The sequence below is a fragment of the Anopheles aquasalis genome, chromosome 3, assembly GCF_943734665.1.
Source record: "Anopheles aquasalis chromosome 3, idAnoAquaMG_Q_19, whole genome shotgun sequence".
NCBI lineage: Eukaryota > Metazoa > Arthropoda > Insecta > Diptera > Culicidae > Anopheles > Anopheles aquasalis.
This window is the reverse complement of record NC_064878.1, coordinates 17,933,409-17,948,441: the sequence shown is the minus strand read 5'-3', so window position 1 is coordinate 17,948,441 and position 15,033 is coordinate 17,933,409. Positions and strand designations below refer to the sequence as shown.

Sequence of the window (15,033 nt, the reverse complement as noted above, 5' to 3'; positions counted from 1 at the left end):
CTTTATCAACTGCGGCTGCGAGACTGTGGCGGCCAGATTTTCGGCACAAGCTCCAAGCTTCGGTTCCCTCGTCGGCTCGTCATGCCAACTTAACAAAACATGCAAATTAATGCTCGCTCCTTCCGCGCCTGCTTGCTTGCCATGGTTCGCCTTGGGTGTTTGGCGGCTCCGTTCGGCGTCGCGGAGACGCCGAGAAAAGCCGCCTCAATTATGCTGCAAAATTAAATTACTTTCACCGCCTTTCGCTGCCAGCTGCCGCCTTCGGCCGCTTTTCGGTTGATCGGTTTTGGTTCCGCCGGATGTGGATCCACTTCACTGTGGGTGAGCGCGTGGCGTGGCGTGGCGCTGGTGGTTTAGGAATGGAGGAACGACGAACGAACCAGAAACGAAGTTTGTGACGAGTCTCCGGTTAGTTTCGCAAGGCTGGGCGCTAATTTGAAAGTGTGTCTTGAGCGTTCGTTTCACGGCGTTCATTCAACGCGCTTCTAAGGCGGGCTTATCAACGATGGATGCCAGTGTGCGCGGCCTCATCCTCATTCTGCGGTCTCCAAGATAGAATGCTTTTGGATTTGGAAGAAACGTAACGCTCCCTATCGTGTACCGACGATTTATGATGTCTCGGTATGATTTACTCGCGTTCGCGGTCTCAATGAAGCTTTCGGAGCTTTCCCTGCTTTGCTCCCAAACTTCTTGATAAACGGCTTCCCGAGAATGGTACCCAACGCAACGGGCCCGCAGTGGCGAATCGAGATCTAACGAGCTGATATTATTCGACGTGCGAGTCGAAGCGTAGCACCAGCTTCACGGTGCATGTACCTTCGTGTAGAGCGGTCAAAATAGCAGCCCTTGCCCAGGATTCTGGTACCAGGGTTTGTAGGAAATAGCTGTATCGTCGATACCGATTCTGCTACCACCGTCGTCGTTACCATGATAGATGGTGCTAATAATCGTAAAGTCTTGGGCCAAAAGATGGTACACATATATTCGTATCGAGCATTATTTATTGTCACCCTCACCCCCAGAGACTCCGATTCCTCAACATCGAGACGAAATCCAGGTCACGACCTGCGGTGAATGGTGCGAGAATACGTTTTTCATCAAGAGAGCTGAGACGTTTGACGCAAACCACACGGTATAAAACACCCCAAAGGGCCATTTCTCTGCTTTGGCACCCTAAGAAAAGGTCACGGCATCGACGACAAGCATGCTCAGTATCCGCTAAACCAGGGAAATGAGGATTCGAATGTAGCGGCGAAGGCGGTAATGATTCCCGGGATTTCCTCTGTTGATCCACCGTCGTCGCCACAGTTCCGCGTAAAACGGTTGCGTAAATGCGTGCCATTCCCGTGCAAATATTGCCCTCGATTCATCCACGGGGCCGCCGTCTCGGTGTTTATCCGAAGCGATTCGCTTTGATTTTGCAATTCGATCTAATAGCTTATTCAGGATTGACTGTTTAAACACTTTGCCGAACACGAACGGCATTATTTGGTGGGCACGGTGCGTGCATCCAGCACGGAGTGCAACATTCCAGCGCGGGTGTTTCGGAGAAATGGAGGCCGATACCGATATTGGCATTCAATTAATTCCCGCACGTGCATGTAACAGTGAAGTGTATTTGCAATGCAATTTAATGCAAAATACATCAATCGAAGTGACTGTTGCTTGCGGCTCTGGGAATAAATGTGTGGAACGTTGTAATGCCACTTCGCATGCCACTTCGTCTTCATCACTTATTAAATGACTTACATGTAGGGATAAAACCCTTTGAAGTGTTATTACGACCGATTGTTCTGGTATTTAAACTATCGATGTAAAATTCAAATTAATGTCATTGAATAATGTATCAGCACATGACACACTTGTACCATACACTTTTTTATGCATTAGTGTTATCCTGCAGCATTTTAAGTATCTAAAACGAGGATTATAATAGATGTCACATCTAAGCACAACAACTTGCTTGCCAGAAAGCTTTTTCCTTCAAAGACAGATTTAAATCGAACCTAGAACTTTGTCCAATGGCGCTCTCTGAATGTGAAAATCTCCAATGCTTTCAACGTCTCTGGGATAGAAAATGTTTTGCTTCACAGTCAGATCTATTTGCTAAAAAAAATCTGCCTACTGGAAATCACAGAAAGTTAAATACTCCCAATACAGCTCGCTGCCCAATTAACAGATAGGTTCTAGTTAAAATATCTGGTCTAGTAGACTGACCAGAGATATCACACATTATGTCGTTAGTATTGATTGTACTGTTTGATGAACATAATAGTATCAGTTTCAATCAGTGTGCTACATGTCGATTGGTGAAGGTATCTTTTAATATAGCAAGAACCGCATTACCGCATTTACAAAAATGTTTCCCATAAATCATCAATTTTAAATTTTTACTTCAACTTTGCAACATTCAGTAACTAAATTAAACAATGTGCTACCTCCGTCAATGCCATTGTTGATTAATATCATGCGATTTATTGAGTTCCGTGTCACTAAAAAGCCACAAGACAAGCACTGGGAAATTGAATCGAATTCGCGTATTCATTGAACCGTATTTCCATAAACGTTACACAGATGAAATAGAGAGAGAGAGAGAGAGAGTGTAAAGGGCCAACAAAACCACCAAATAAACAAACGGAGCAACGACATTCCTTTGCCGTCTTGCTGCTCTGCTCCTCGGAAATACGCTCTGTGGGTTTTGTGGTCCACCGGCACAGCCCGGCAGTGGCGACATGCGAGTAAAACCACAATCATCGTTGGTTTGGCATTTGTGCAAATCAAATGGTTTGGAAAATTACCTTCCACAACCACAGCAAACGAACCAGAAAAAAAAAAACAAAAACACATCGGACAACACCGCCGGACCAACCCTGCCGACTGCCGCTAGACCAGTTGGCCACATAACTTTTGTGTCCCGTGAGTGGCGCTTCTTCCTTTTTCTCCCTTCTGGCACCTCGGGTGCCTCGTTTCAAAAATATTCCATCTACGTTCCACGATGCAGCTCAATTTTTGGGTCCAACGTCATTGCATTCCCAACGTACCAGGTGCAGCCAGCCAAACCACTTACCACTGATTGCTCCTGTTTTCCGGAGACCCTGGAACCGGTGCAATCACTCAATCACTTGCTGCGGACATCCTGCGTGAAGCATGGATGCTTGCTACTCCACCCAAGCTTACACCGGAGATGTCGCTCCAGCCATCCAAAATCGGTTCACAATTCCGGCAAGACTCCAGGAAGACCGGAAATGGTTTGTGCCTTTTATAGAGATTGATTGCGTGCCGTAGCCAACGGGGAGGCTCACCGGTTTGGAAAATCATGTCGACGGAAAAGCTCGACACGGGCACACTCACGGCCGGCACGGTGTTTGGTACAGCAGTTTGATGGATTATAAATAAATAAAGCTTCGGTGAGTTCGTCCAAAGAGGGGTGGAACAGGATTGATGACGAGGTCATGCAGACGCCTAGGGTGGTGGGCCTTGGGGTTGGGGGTTGCCAGCGAGCGTGAAAGATAAATTGTGATACGCGTTCGCCAGCGCCGGTGGCCGGTGCGACAGGTGTCACATTTATGCAGAGCGTGTCCCAACATAACCACTCCGCAGGCCACCCTCGTGTGGCTCACTACATACATCTTGATCATCATTAACGACGACCCCCCAGGGCGGTGTGCAGGTGTTTGGTCAAAGTGACTCTGATGCTACGGTCTAACCGGTTGCGGTATCCGGCATCCGACCAACAAGAGGAAGAGCACATTGATGCGTGAGTGTATGGAGCGATGCGGCGTAAAAGTTATGCTCAACTCTCAACCACCAAACCGGTTCACCGGCCGCCCTGCTCGATAAGCGGACTTCATCAAACTAACTGTCACCTGGGGGATAATAAATTACGCCTCTCACGATGGCTCCGGTCCCGGTGGTGGTAGTGGTGTGCGAGTGGCTTGCTTCCTGTCAATGCTGTCCGGTTCCGCGATAAACCTTTTGTTTTGAGCTTTTCACACAGCACTCACTCTTCGATGCTTTTCCGTCCCAGCCGATCGTCCGTTGTTGATCGTTTTGTTTTTTTTTTTCAACACCGGCAACTGGGACCGTCCGTTTGGACGACCCTTTTGTTGCTTACCGTGTCCTTCGCGCCGTACAGAGAGGGTGAGGGTGCTATCTGTTGCGTTGCAGTTGAAGGCCTGATCGGCCGACGTGTATCCCTCCCCGGTGTGGCCCGTATCTCCACAGATTATCGGCAGTGGTGGTGGGCTTTATTTATGCAAAATTATGGCACGAAACTCGTCCGCATAGCGCAAAACCGAAGATGATTGATTTCAGTTTGAAAGTAAAAGATTCTTTTTTTCGTGGAAGATTTGGTGGCGTATAATTTGGAAGGAGTTGATCGAGAAACGTTATTCTGTGCAAATATTACCATGAGTTTCAACGAATTAGTTGAGCCAAAGACTTCTTGAATACGTCATAAGCTTACGAAAGCATGGAACACTTAATATTTGCCCGCATTCTTTTACACATCGCAGCGCTCCTAGTGGTCGTTTTGTTACTCTGTAGGTGTCTTTTTGAAGGTCAGAGTCTTTTCTTTTAGTGAGAAAAATTCAACTATTTAGTGATAAAAAATTGAACCATACCTTCAACGCCTATCGCCGATGGAACACGAAACGCGTAAAAAACGCGTAATTTGACTGGAGAGAAAACCCACGTAAAACTGTATTTTGGCAAAAACCAGCAGGCAAATTTGACTTTAGCAATCGTCGAGAGAATACGACAGCAAGGTTTTAGTTCATTTACGCAGACAAAATTGCCCGTAAACTGTCTTATAAAGGTCCCGTTAAGTTCTGGCCTGACGTGGAAAGCTGCATTGCCAACAGCACAGAGATCATAAATTGGTATCAAAACAACAGCATTGATTTCATACCAAAAATCTTCAATCCACCAAATTGCCCACAGTGTCGTCCAATACGATGACTAAAGAAACAGCGTAAAATGATTAAAAATCCAGCTGTAATGTACAAATGGTTGGGAAAAATGGTCAAATCTCTTCCACTACTGTGCAGCACATTATGTGTCGCATCAAACTAAAAGTGCGTAGATTAATTCGCAATTAATTATTTAATCGCTATTTTTTACGCATAGCTAGTTAAGATTCCTACAAACTGACATCTTTTTCATGTGTTTAGCTTATTTCTGGCCTGATAGGTTCTATTTTCTCAGGCTATGTTCAGTGTTCCAAGCTTTATTGGGTTTATAACTAAGTTCTTTCGATTATATTAAAAGATGGTGCCATTTTGTTGGCGGAAAGTTCACTACCCCCTATGTTATATCCTTTTCAAGAACAACAAAATATCTTTAAAACGCAATAAGTGACTGAACACAATATTGATTATAACATATGTTTTCTCAAGGTAAAAATGTTGTGTTTTGAGTATTGAAAATGGGATTGCTTCAATAAAAACTTTTCATCTTTTGAAGCAATCGACACGGTATTCTAAAATTATCTTAAATTTGGGAAAAAATAGTAGCCAGTGATGAGCAATACTTTGAATGATGCAATCGTTCGCTTGATTTTAAAGACCTACTACATCGTTGAAGACTATTTGACAGGTAGACTGACTACTGGTGCTGTTACTTGCACAAAAAAAAGATGCCTAATAATAATATTAAAAATAATAACGAATTGGGCAACCCATACCATGAAGAGGATTTTTTTTGGTCAGGTATAGAATTCCTGGAGTCACTTTGAAATTACGCGCAGGTCCCTAGTAATTCAATGAGAATATATGAGTTTTCCTCAACAGCATCTCGTACTCCACCCGTCGCAAAACATCCGATTGCGATCTCTGCTAGATCATCAAAACAACTCATCTCCCTTCCTCTAGCGTAGCTTTGACGCACTTCGCTCCGGTTAGGGCAATGGTGGCGGCGGTTCCACAGATAAGAAATCAATTTCCACCCAATTCCTCTACCACCACCACCACCACCACGTTGTGGACCATTTCGCGAGCCCAAAAGCACACAAAACTAGCGAGAAACGAGACGTAGACACAGACTTTTACGACCAAAACAAGCTTCCAACTTTTGCTCCCCGTGCTGTAGCTCCATGCCCATGTTCCAGATCTGCAGACACAAATATGATTTTCGCTTGTTTTTCGTACCCCCGCCCCCCCCCGGGCACCGTATCCATGTGCGTGTCTGTGTGGGTGTAATTCCGCCCCATTCCGACGCCCTGACAAATGATGAAAGCCCCGCAGTGTGTGGTAGCTAAAACAATAGATGTCCGAGGTGGGAGGTGCCCGGTTACTATAGGCACTTCATTCCATTAGACACTTTTATGGAATCGGTTTTCATTCGAGCTGACGCACGTACTATCCAGGCAAGCCAGTCTCGCACTGGGAGGGAAGGAAACATGATTTTTCTTCCAATAAATCCCCCCACCTCGCGCTTCTTCTTCGTCATCGATCCGTAGGGGCGTACGTCATGACGCGCCGTTGACCACAAATCAGGAAATAGGCCCCGGAAAACAAACGACCGTAGACATTTATAATGGATCTGGCCTTGCAGGATTCGTCGTTATTTCCGATTGGATTTGATGGCTTCTCACAGACAGACAAGCAGGCAGACGTCAAGGGCAGTTAGCTATCGTGTTAGTGGGCCTCGAAGTGAATATTACCTCGTCAGCTGGGTCCTTACACGGTTAGTTTGTAGGGTAGAACTGAACGAAAAGGATGGCCTCAAGGTCCATCCTATGGTTCCATTTTTACGGTTTACGGACAAGGTACGTGTCTCGCTTCCTTCCATGAGTGGGAAGAACTACAAAGACTAAAACCATCGGACCGGAATGGAGCGCTTAATTAAATTGTTGTTCTCTCCTTCGTTCCCTGGCTTTGCGACTTCTTTGCGCCGGTTTGATTGTTGGCCGAAAGGCTACAAACTTGAGGTGAATTGAATTACAACCTCCGGGGCCCCAAAAGCTCCGGGCGTGGAGCTATTTTTGGGCAAAAAGTGTACGCAAGTCTTGGCCTTTTCGGGTTTTCCCCGGGAACCAAGCAAAGCGCCCACGATGTTGCGGGTGTATTTTCGTGCGGGGAGAAGAACCGGAAACGCGTGGCCTGGATGGCTGGCTGGGTAGATGGCCTGGTAACAAAAGGGACGCAAACCACCCCCGGGGGTCGTTTTTGTCCACTTTGCCACCTTCGCCACCGATGTCAACGCGCGTGTCACGGAGCTCAACCCCGCGGGATCACTCGGCTGCATCTTCCGTTTCCCTATTTTCGAATCCCCCTCCCCGGGGGGCATTATCTATCTATTTTGTGGGGCGCCTATGTTCATCTTTTCCAATTATAACTTGCCTCAACTTTCCGCTTTTTGTGACCTCCTTCTGGGGGGGGGGGGGGGGGGGTAGCCGGAGGGGGGGATAAATGAGTCCGGCTCGGTCACGCTTTCACCTCGAAGAAGGTGGAGCGCATCCGCGTAGCTGACGTTGATGACGTTGATCAATCCGCGTGTTTTTTTTTTTTTTGGTGGTGGTTTGACCCGTTCGTGCGTCACAAGCACACCAAAGAAAGGGTTCACCGATGGGCCACTTCCTTCGTGACCTTTTTTTCACCCGCGCCGTGGCCCGTTCCAAAATTAAACTAATTATTAATACTATGCCGGGCCGGGATTCTTGGCCCCCTTTTTCTGGTGGTTCTTATTGTTCGTGGCCCTCCTGTCACGGACCTTCTTCCGAAGAGTTGCGGTCACGGAACGGGCATTTGCCAGGTAATGATTTCCACGCTGTCGCCTGTGATCTCACCCTGGGCCTGGGCCGGTGAGTTCCGAGAGGGTGCTTTGATTTGTACTGGTGAGAGCATATTAATTACATGGTTTTTCGTCCACCGGATGGAATGTTGGGACCCGGACCGGTAGCGAGGCGCTTTTTTTCGTTATATTTTCTTTTCCCTTCCCTTTGGGGGTTGCTTGGTTATTGCTTTCCGTTTGAGTGGTTGCCTTTATTGAATAACGAGATCATTAATATGCGGACCATCCGTCCATTCGCGCGACCGCGATGCTGTGAACACAATAGGGACCCCCAAAGGACGGAGTGAAAACCGAAATCTGTAAATGAAAGAATTCTTGGAATGGTATTCAATATTGACCACCTTTTTCTGAACCCTGTGTGGTTGTTCTTTGAAATGCTTCTTCCACTTTTTGAGGCTTGAATGAACCGAACCGGAAAGTTTGAATGCGTCCCATTTTAGCTGGAACTGTCAGTTTTATAAAAGCTTCACTACCTGGTACATGCCAAATGAATAAAGACAGTGCGCTGGTTCGAGTACAGGATTGACAAAGCGGGAAATAAAAGGATTAAATTCCTAGGAACGTCAAAAGGTCACCTTTTGCCTCTCATGTCATGATTTCAATTCATCTTGCTCTACAAATCGTTCAAGTTACATCACTCACTCTTTTGCTGCATCGTCAAAGGTCCCTTGGGAAGAATTTTAGCTGAAACTAATCGTAGTTCGTAGTGGAATTTTCAGTCAACAAGTTCATCAGAAACTATTGCGTACAGTGAGTGAGCAACTCGAGGGTTGTGAATGGCAATGTGGCTGGAACAAAAAATCAAGCAAACTTTACAAACTCCGCTAAGGGACTTTTTTTTTGCAGATTCCGATTGCATGTTCATATAGCTCATTCCGTGCTAGAGGAAATCATAAGTGTTAGTCTGGAGTCCTCGATGATGAGAGTATGTGACTGAAACTACGGTTTGTTTACACAGTTCCACAGATATTCACAAAGATGGATGCTATACAGCTTTCTGAGTGCACTTAAGGGTACGAGGACAGGAAGATATCTCTCATCGAACGCAAAGAAATTTAATAATGACATTCCATTATATTGCGCTTTTGCATGGGTGCAGCAAGCATGCAATACTTTTATTGCGCACTAGAATGGAATTTTTCAACTCGAATGGATTTGCTATTCCTTTTTTTAACATTGAGCAGTCACCCACAGGAAATACGATAAGCTATCTTTTTTTTTTAATTTCTGATGGAAAAGGTCAGTTTTTTTCTATTCGCAACATTTGTAAATATGTTTTTAATACTATTCCGCTTTGCTTCACAAGATAATGCACCTCCACATGGACATTTATAAAACTTGCTTTGCGGTGTTCGTGCCCAGAATGTTCGTGGAATACGAAATGATGTAGCTCCGTTTCCAAAATACAATGATGGAGGCGCCAGGTAACCGGTAAAATGTTTACCGATTTGTCATAGTTTTAGGTGTGGATCAATAACTCAGGGACCTCAATATTAATTTTTTGGTGATTTTTGAAGTGTAAGAAAAGTATTTCTTTATTAAATTTGTCGAACAATACTTTCATTACAGATAGATTACCAATCTTCAATGCTAAAAGCACCATATAATAAAATTACACAGAACACAAAATTAATGATCAAACTTAACATCTTTATCTAGTAAATAAAACGCCCTCAAAGCATTAGCTCAGCGTTCTGAGTTGAAGTGAAACGAAGCGAATAAGTTTTACGAAACCAGCAAGAGGACAGCTAGGCAATTGCAATCGATCTCTGGAAAAGTAAATTAATCGTCAATTAGTGTCACGGGCAGGTGAAGGACTTGTACAAGCATTGATGATTTCCCAATCGATGGTGCAGCCATCGATAGCCCGACTTCTGATCTGGGATAAATCGGTCTTCGTTCGAACACCCTCAATCCAAGATGCTGCATCGATCTCCTCCAACCGATCCTTGTCACCATTTCATTCTATTAATTAATTTTCCATCATCCTCGAGCTCAGGGTGTCGGGTGTGCACAGCTGTGAAAAGTAATTTCCGAAGACCAATTCCCACAGAAACCCTCCTTACTTCCCTCTCGTTCAGAGCAACATTATGATGACTCCGTCCGGCAGGCGACGATGCGTACCGATGAGCTTTCCCGGGGTCGTTCCGTTTAGCTACTTAACCGTTCGTCCAACGGCTTAACTGGAAAGTTTAATCGAATCGCACAGCAGCAGGGACTCTGTCAAGCCGACCGGAGGCAAGCCAACCATCACGTCACACGTCCTGTGGCTCTGGTCTCTCGTTTCCAGGAGCCTCCAGGAAAAGATGGAATTAATCGAAACACAGGCATCAAGCTTGTTGCTTGACGATGAAACCGTCCTTGGGTGACACCTGTGGCCGCTGGCGAGATTATGCATCGCAGTAGATGTATGCCACACGTGCCGCAACAGCCACTTTCATTGCTGTATTGCATGCCTCGCCCTAGATTTCCCTTTTCCTTGCCCTTGAGCTCGATGATACCACAGCATCAACAAGAGCAACAGGAAAATTTGTGAAAAAGGTTAATGGAAAGCCATTTTGCAGCGGCAAACTTTTTCGATTCTCTAATGGTCAAACAGTTGTGGCACTTTGCAAAACCGTTGCTGGCCGTACGGACTTCCAGCCGAGCTGATCCAAGGACAGCAGACACCGAGTCAAGCGCCCGAAACAACTAAAGCTATTATCAAGCAAATAAACTAATTATAAAGAATTTTTTCACACAATTTCCTTTCCCTTCAGAGGGACCAGAGTGAAAAGCGTAAGAGAGAGAGCGAGAGAGAGAGAGAAAAAGAGAGAGAGAGAGAGAGAGAGAGAGAGAGCGAAAGGAAGGAAGGGTACTGTAAAACTGTCAATTGGATGAAAATAGTTGAGAGCCGCCGAGCCCTAGGAGTGCTTGTATGAGTCCGTTCGTCCTTTCGTACTGGTTCCTAGGGAACGAGCCGCTCGCTCGCCTCCTCTTCTGAAGTGGAAGTGTAAATGGGGTTTTCCCTAAAAAGTTTCCCCCACTTCAAGCTACACTGGTCAGCAGCAGAAGCAGCATCGTCATGCCCAGTCGCGACTTTAGGTGTGCTTTTGGCCGTAAACGATTCATATTGGAAAAGTTCCGAACGTTCTGCTTGACTTCTTGCTGATTTCTTCTCCCATGAGTCCTTGCGAGTGCAGCAGCGGTCATGGTCATGTGGTTCAACTTCATGATTTCTAAAATCAACATTTTATTTAAAATTCACTCGGTTGCACCCTTGGTTACGGCATCAATGTGGTAGTCCGTGTGGCATTTCATTTCAAAGTATTTTCATTACAATGAATGCTAACAACAGTTTTCAATAGTTCTAGATCTGTCACATTGTCATTTCTCTAATTAAAAAGAAAGGGTACAGTGTAGATGATAGATGAATTGACAAGGGAATGCATGGTGTACTAGAATAAACAATGATAAACTCCAGTTATCGAAGTTTGAAAAAAGGTTGATAATTCTACGATTGGCTATAAGTACACCGACAGCAATGGCAGAGGATTTGCTGCCGGAGTGGCAATTTTATGTGTTTTATTAAAGTTTTTGCTGCCAATAAGTGCTTCGATTCCTTATCTTCTGGTATCAGATTGAGGAATTTAAAAAGAAAATTATATGAAGCTTATATGTTCGTTTGATTGTTTAAAATTTATCTTCCTTATCAATGTTTGAGGTGACATAGAAGATAATTGAGTTTGTATAAAGTTATTGGGAATTTCACAACATAACTTTCAAAACAGCACCTGATATCACTGAAACATAAATCAAATTAGGAGATGTAATCGTTGGATTTTTGTAGCAATAGAAGTGAAATTTTGATGCAATATCAGAATGAAGAGAAAGTATATTGAAGCCATCCACCTTGAGCAATCTCACCTCCAACTGCTGATGACGTATTTGAGTTTCGATTTGATAAAAGAAAGCGATATAACCCGAGAATTTCATTTCACCCCAGTAGCAGTCGCTTCCCCGCCGGCACACCATTTGTTTAATTGATTTCTGCAACTCAAACATTGCCCTGGGGATATGCACCCCGGTAGCGCCCTAATCTCCAAACCCAGTCCCCCCCCCCCCCCCCCCCCCCCCATGATGGACACCCCTGAACGATCCGAAACGAAGCGGATCAAGTCTTGTCAGAGGTTGCTGTCAGCTGGAGATGAACGTTTACTGCCACGTTCGCACAAAAGTCAAAAGCCCTTGGCTGGCCCCGGGATCGGACTTTGTTTGAGTAAACGATTATCATCCGCTTCACCGCGGTTGGATGAATCTACCCTACCCTCTCACCCGCGACGGAAGTGTGTTGTTCCAGTTGTCAAAAGTTCATCGCTCAGCAGAAAAGAAGCGATGCGAGTGTCTGCGGTCGGTCCGCCGGGGTGGCCCAATCTCCGGGAACCGGTACGCCGAATGTGTTAACGAGCGTGAGCGCCGATGTCGATGTCGCATTCCGGCCCTGTCACCGCATTTCGGTGACGGACGTGCTCGTCTGCTGCGAGGGCTTTGCCGGCGCGGCTGCAGCTCTCCCCCTTTGGAAGAGTATCCTTTCAGCCCTATAGAAAGTGTTGACACTTTCCAATGTCCGTGTCCTTTGGCGTTTTTGTGGTCGTTGTCGTCACAGACTTATTTCTGATGCGATGCTGGTGCGATGGAGTACTGACGACACTCAGGTGCTATTCGTGTGCGAGAACATTGCTAGATTCGTGAATATTTAAAGAGCTAGAGCCAAGGGATGGATGCGCTTCGTCTCCGAGAACATAACCTGAAAAGAGCGTCGCAGCATCATCACAGTTGATCATCCGGAGTTGTTACAATGGCTTCATGAACAGAGCAGCCTCCGAGAGTGTAATTTGATTAGATTTGGCTCCATTCGCTCCCACCCCCATGTCAGTCTCATTCGGCCAAGGTTTCCAAATATTTACCTGACATCGTAGCCGTCCCTTAGATACCTTAGAAGACCTGTCACGTGCTATCCAGCTGCGTAAAGCCCAGCCTCTACGAGGGGCTTCAGTATAGAGCCCCCAAAAGAAAGCTCCAAAAAAAGGAGTCAGAAAAACTTTGACAAAACAAAATCCATCAAACATCGAGTAGGCCGCGTGGTTTGAAAGTCAAGGCAGGTTAACCAAACCAAGGAGGCCTTTTACCGGTTGTACCAGGGGGACTGTAACGTGGCTGCAACTGTGGGGATGGTCCGTAAAGATGCTGGCGGCGGTTGTTTCTTTTTCTGCTTCTTCTTCTTCTGCTTCTCGACCGTGGCCGGCATCTGTTCCATCCTCTTCGCCGCACGCACGTCACCACTGGCCACCAACAAGCCAGGGGATGGTCGTCCTGTCTTGGGACGATAATCCATTTTGTCACGTTCTCCGATTCGTTTTCACCATGCCGTGCCTCGGTGCTCAGTCTCGGACGCCGGTTGTCGCCGCAAGGTGGCACATGCCGATGGGTGGCCGAGAAGGTTTTTTTGTTGCAGAAGATGATGAGACCTTATTCCTCCGTCAGTTGCGTTCACTCTCTCTCTCTCCAATCCTTAGCTTACTTCCTCCAACTTCTAATCCATCGTATTAAACAAGAGCGAGCGAGCGCGTGCTTTTGGCGTCGAAGGAGAGTCAGAGTCACGCACCGACAGGGGAACAAATCGAGCTGATTCACAACAAAGTTGAGCGGCAGTTGGATTTTTGCTTACTTTGGACTTCGACACTCGTGGATTACTCGAGGATGGTGGACCCTCGGCGGCGTGAGATCGACTTCTTCCCAGACGGGACATCTTTGGGCGATAACGGTTCAATCGATTAAACTCAATTTTAAGCGTTGAAAGGCACACATCCGATGGCTCATGGAATTCAAGCTCGCGTGCGGAGACAGTAAACCGGAGACTGTCGCAGATTTAAAGCCCTCGCTGGAATGAAGCCATCAGAAGGCTTGCAAAAAAAAAAAAGGAATATTCGTTTTCATCAGACCTCCGATAAGTACAGTAAAAGTTGCGCGGAATGTTGCGAGCATTACATTTTCAACTGGGCATGTCGGTAATGGGAAAAGTATTTTCAATCCAAAGTGAAATGCAAAAGAAAAAAAAAAGAAAGACCTTGGTTTCGGAACCCTCGCCCCATTTGCGCATAGCGGCCACCTCCATCCGCATCGCGCACAGTGTACAGTTAAGCGAACAATTCCCGGAAAATACTGCGAAACTCCCGGTGCGACAAACTGGTAGCTTCCGATTCGGCGAATCTCCGGACAAGTTCGTAGAAAAAAGTAGAAGCACCATGTAGCACCGCCACCATCAGCCGCGTGGCCGCCATTTGCCTGTCAAATAAGGCGTACCGCAACCGCAAATGGGAATGGGTTTCCGTGGGAAAAAAAAAAATGCCGGTTGGAAGGCCCGAATCGGTTCGAGTGGTAATGGTTGCGCATCGGCGAGCACCCAGCGCAATAATGATTGACGTGAGCTGCGGCAGCATTTCAATTGGTTGGCTGTCGTTGGACATGGCCACGCCATAGTCGCAAGGCACTTGCGTGCTTGATGGTACACAGCTCAATTCCCTGACAACCTTGGCGGATGAGTCATGAATGAAGGTGGAGGTTTCAATCGGTGCAAAGTCGCAACCAACCACGCGAAGGTTAAGCACCAATCTGCGGATCGGATATTACATTGTTGTACTATTTTTTTTTCTTCTCTCTCACTCTCTCTCTCTCTCGCAGGAAACGTGTTCGTCATAGCGGCCATTCTGTTGGAGCGCAATCTGCAGAGCGTTGCGAACCACCTGATACTCTCGCTCGCTGTAGCGGATCTGCTTGTCGCCTGTTTGGTGATGCCACTCGGGGCCGTTTACGAGGTGTCGAAGGAATGGCGGCTCGGTGCGGACCTGTGCGATATGTGGACATCCAGTGATGTCCTGTGCTGTACCGCTTCCATCCTGCATCTCGTCGCCATCGCACTGGACCGGTAAGTGTGGTTTTTTTCCCCCGTAATTTCATTCCAAGTCACAAAGCGCTGCAAAGAGCTCATCGGTATTGTTTGTTTAAAAATTTATTAAATAGCCTCCAACTACGAACACCCGCAGTAGTTCGTTCGTTCTGTTCCATTCTGTTCACATCTAATTCAATTCATTCCGGCGATCTTGCAATGCGCCGCACGTACCAAGTCTGATTTGAAGTGAAAGGAATCAATATGGCCGACCGCATCTCTTATGCTAAATCTCTCATCGGCATCCCGCTCTTAGA

At 46.3% G+C, this 15,033-nt stretch overlaps 1 protein-coding gene across 1 annotated transcript in view; it reads left to right on the top strand.

Moving 5' to 3' along the window:
• The window catches only part of LOC126574088 (5-hydroxytryptamine receptor-like), an 85,811-nt gene that overhangs the window by 45,770 nt on the left and 25,008 nt on the right, over positions 1-15,033 (top strand). The window contains exon 3 of the mRNA XM_050234046.1: positions 14,512-14,755. Within this exon, the coding sequence (XP_050090003.1) occupies positions 14,512-14,755 (244 nt within the window). The remainder of the gene's footprint in view (positions 1-14,511; positions 14,756-15,033) is intronic.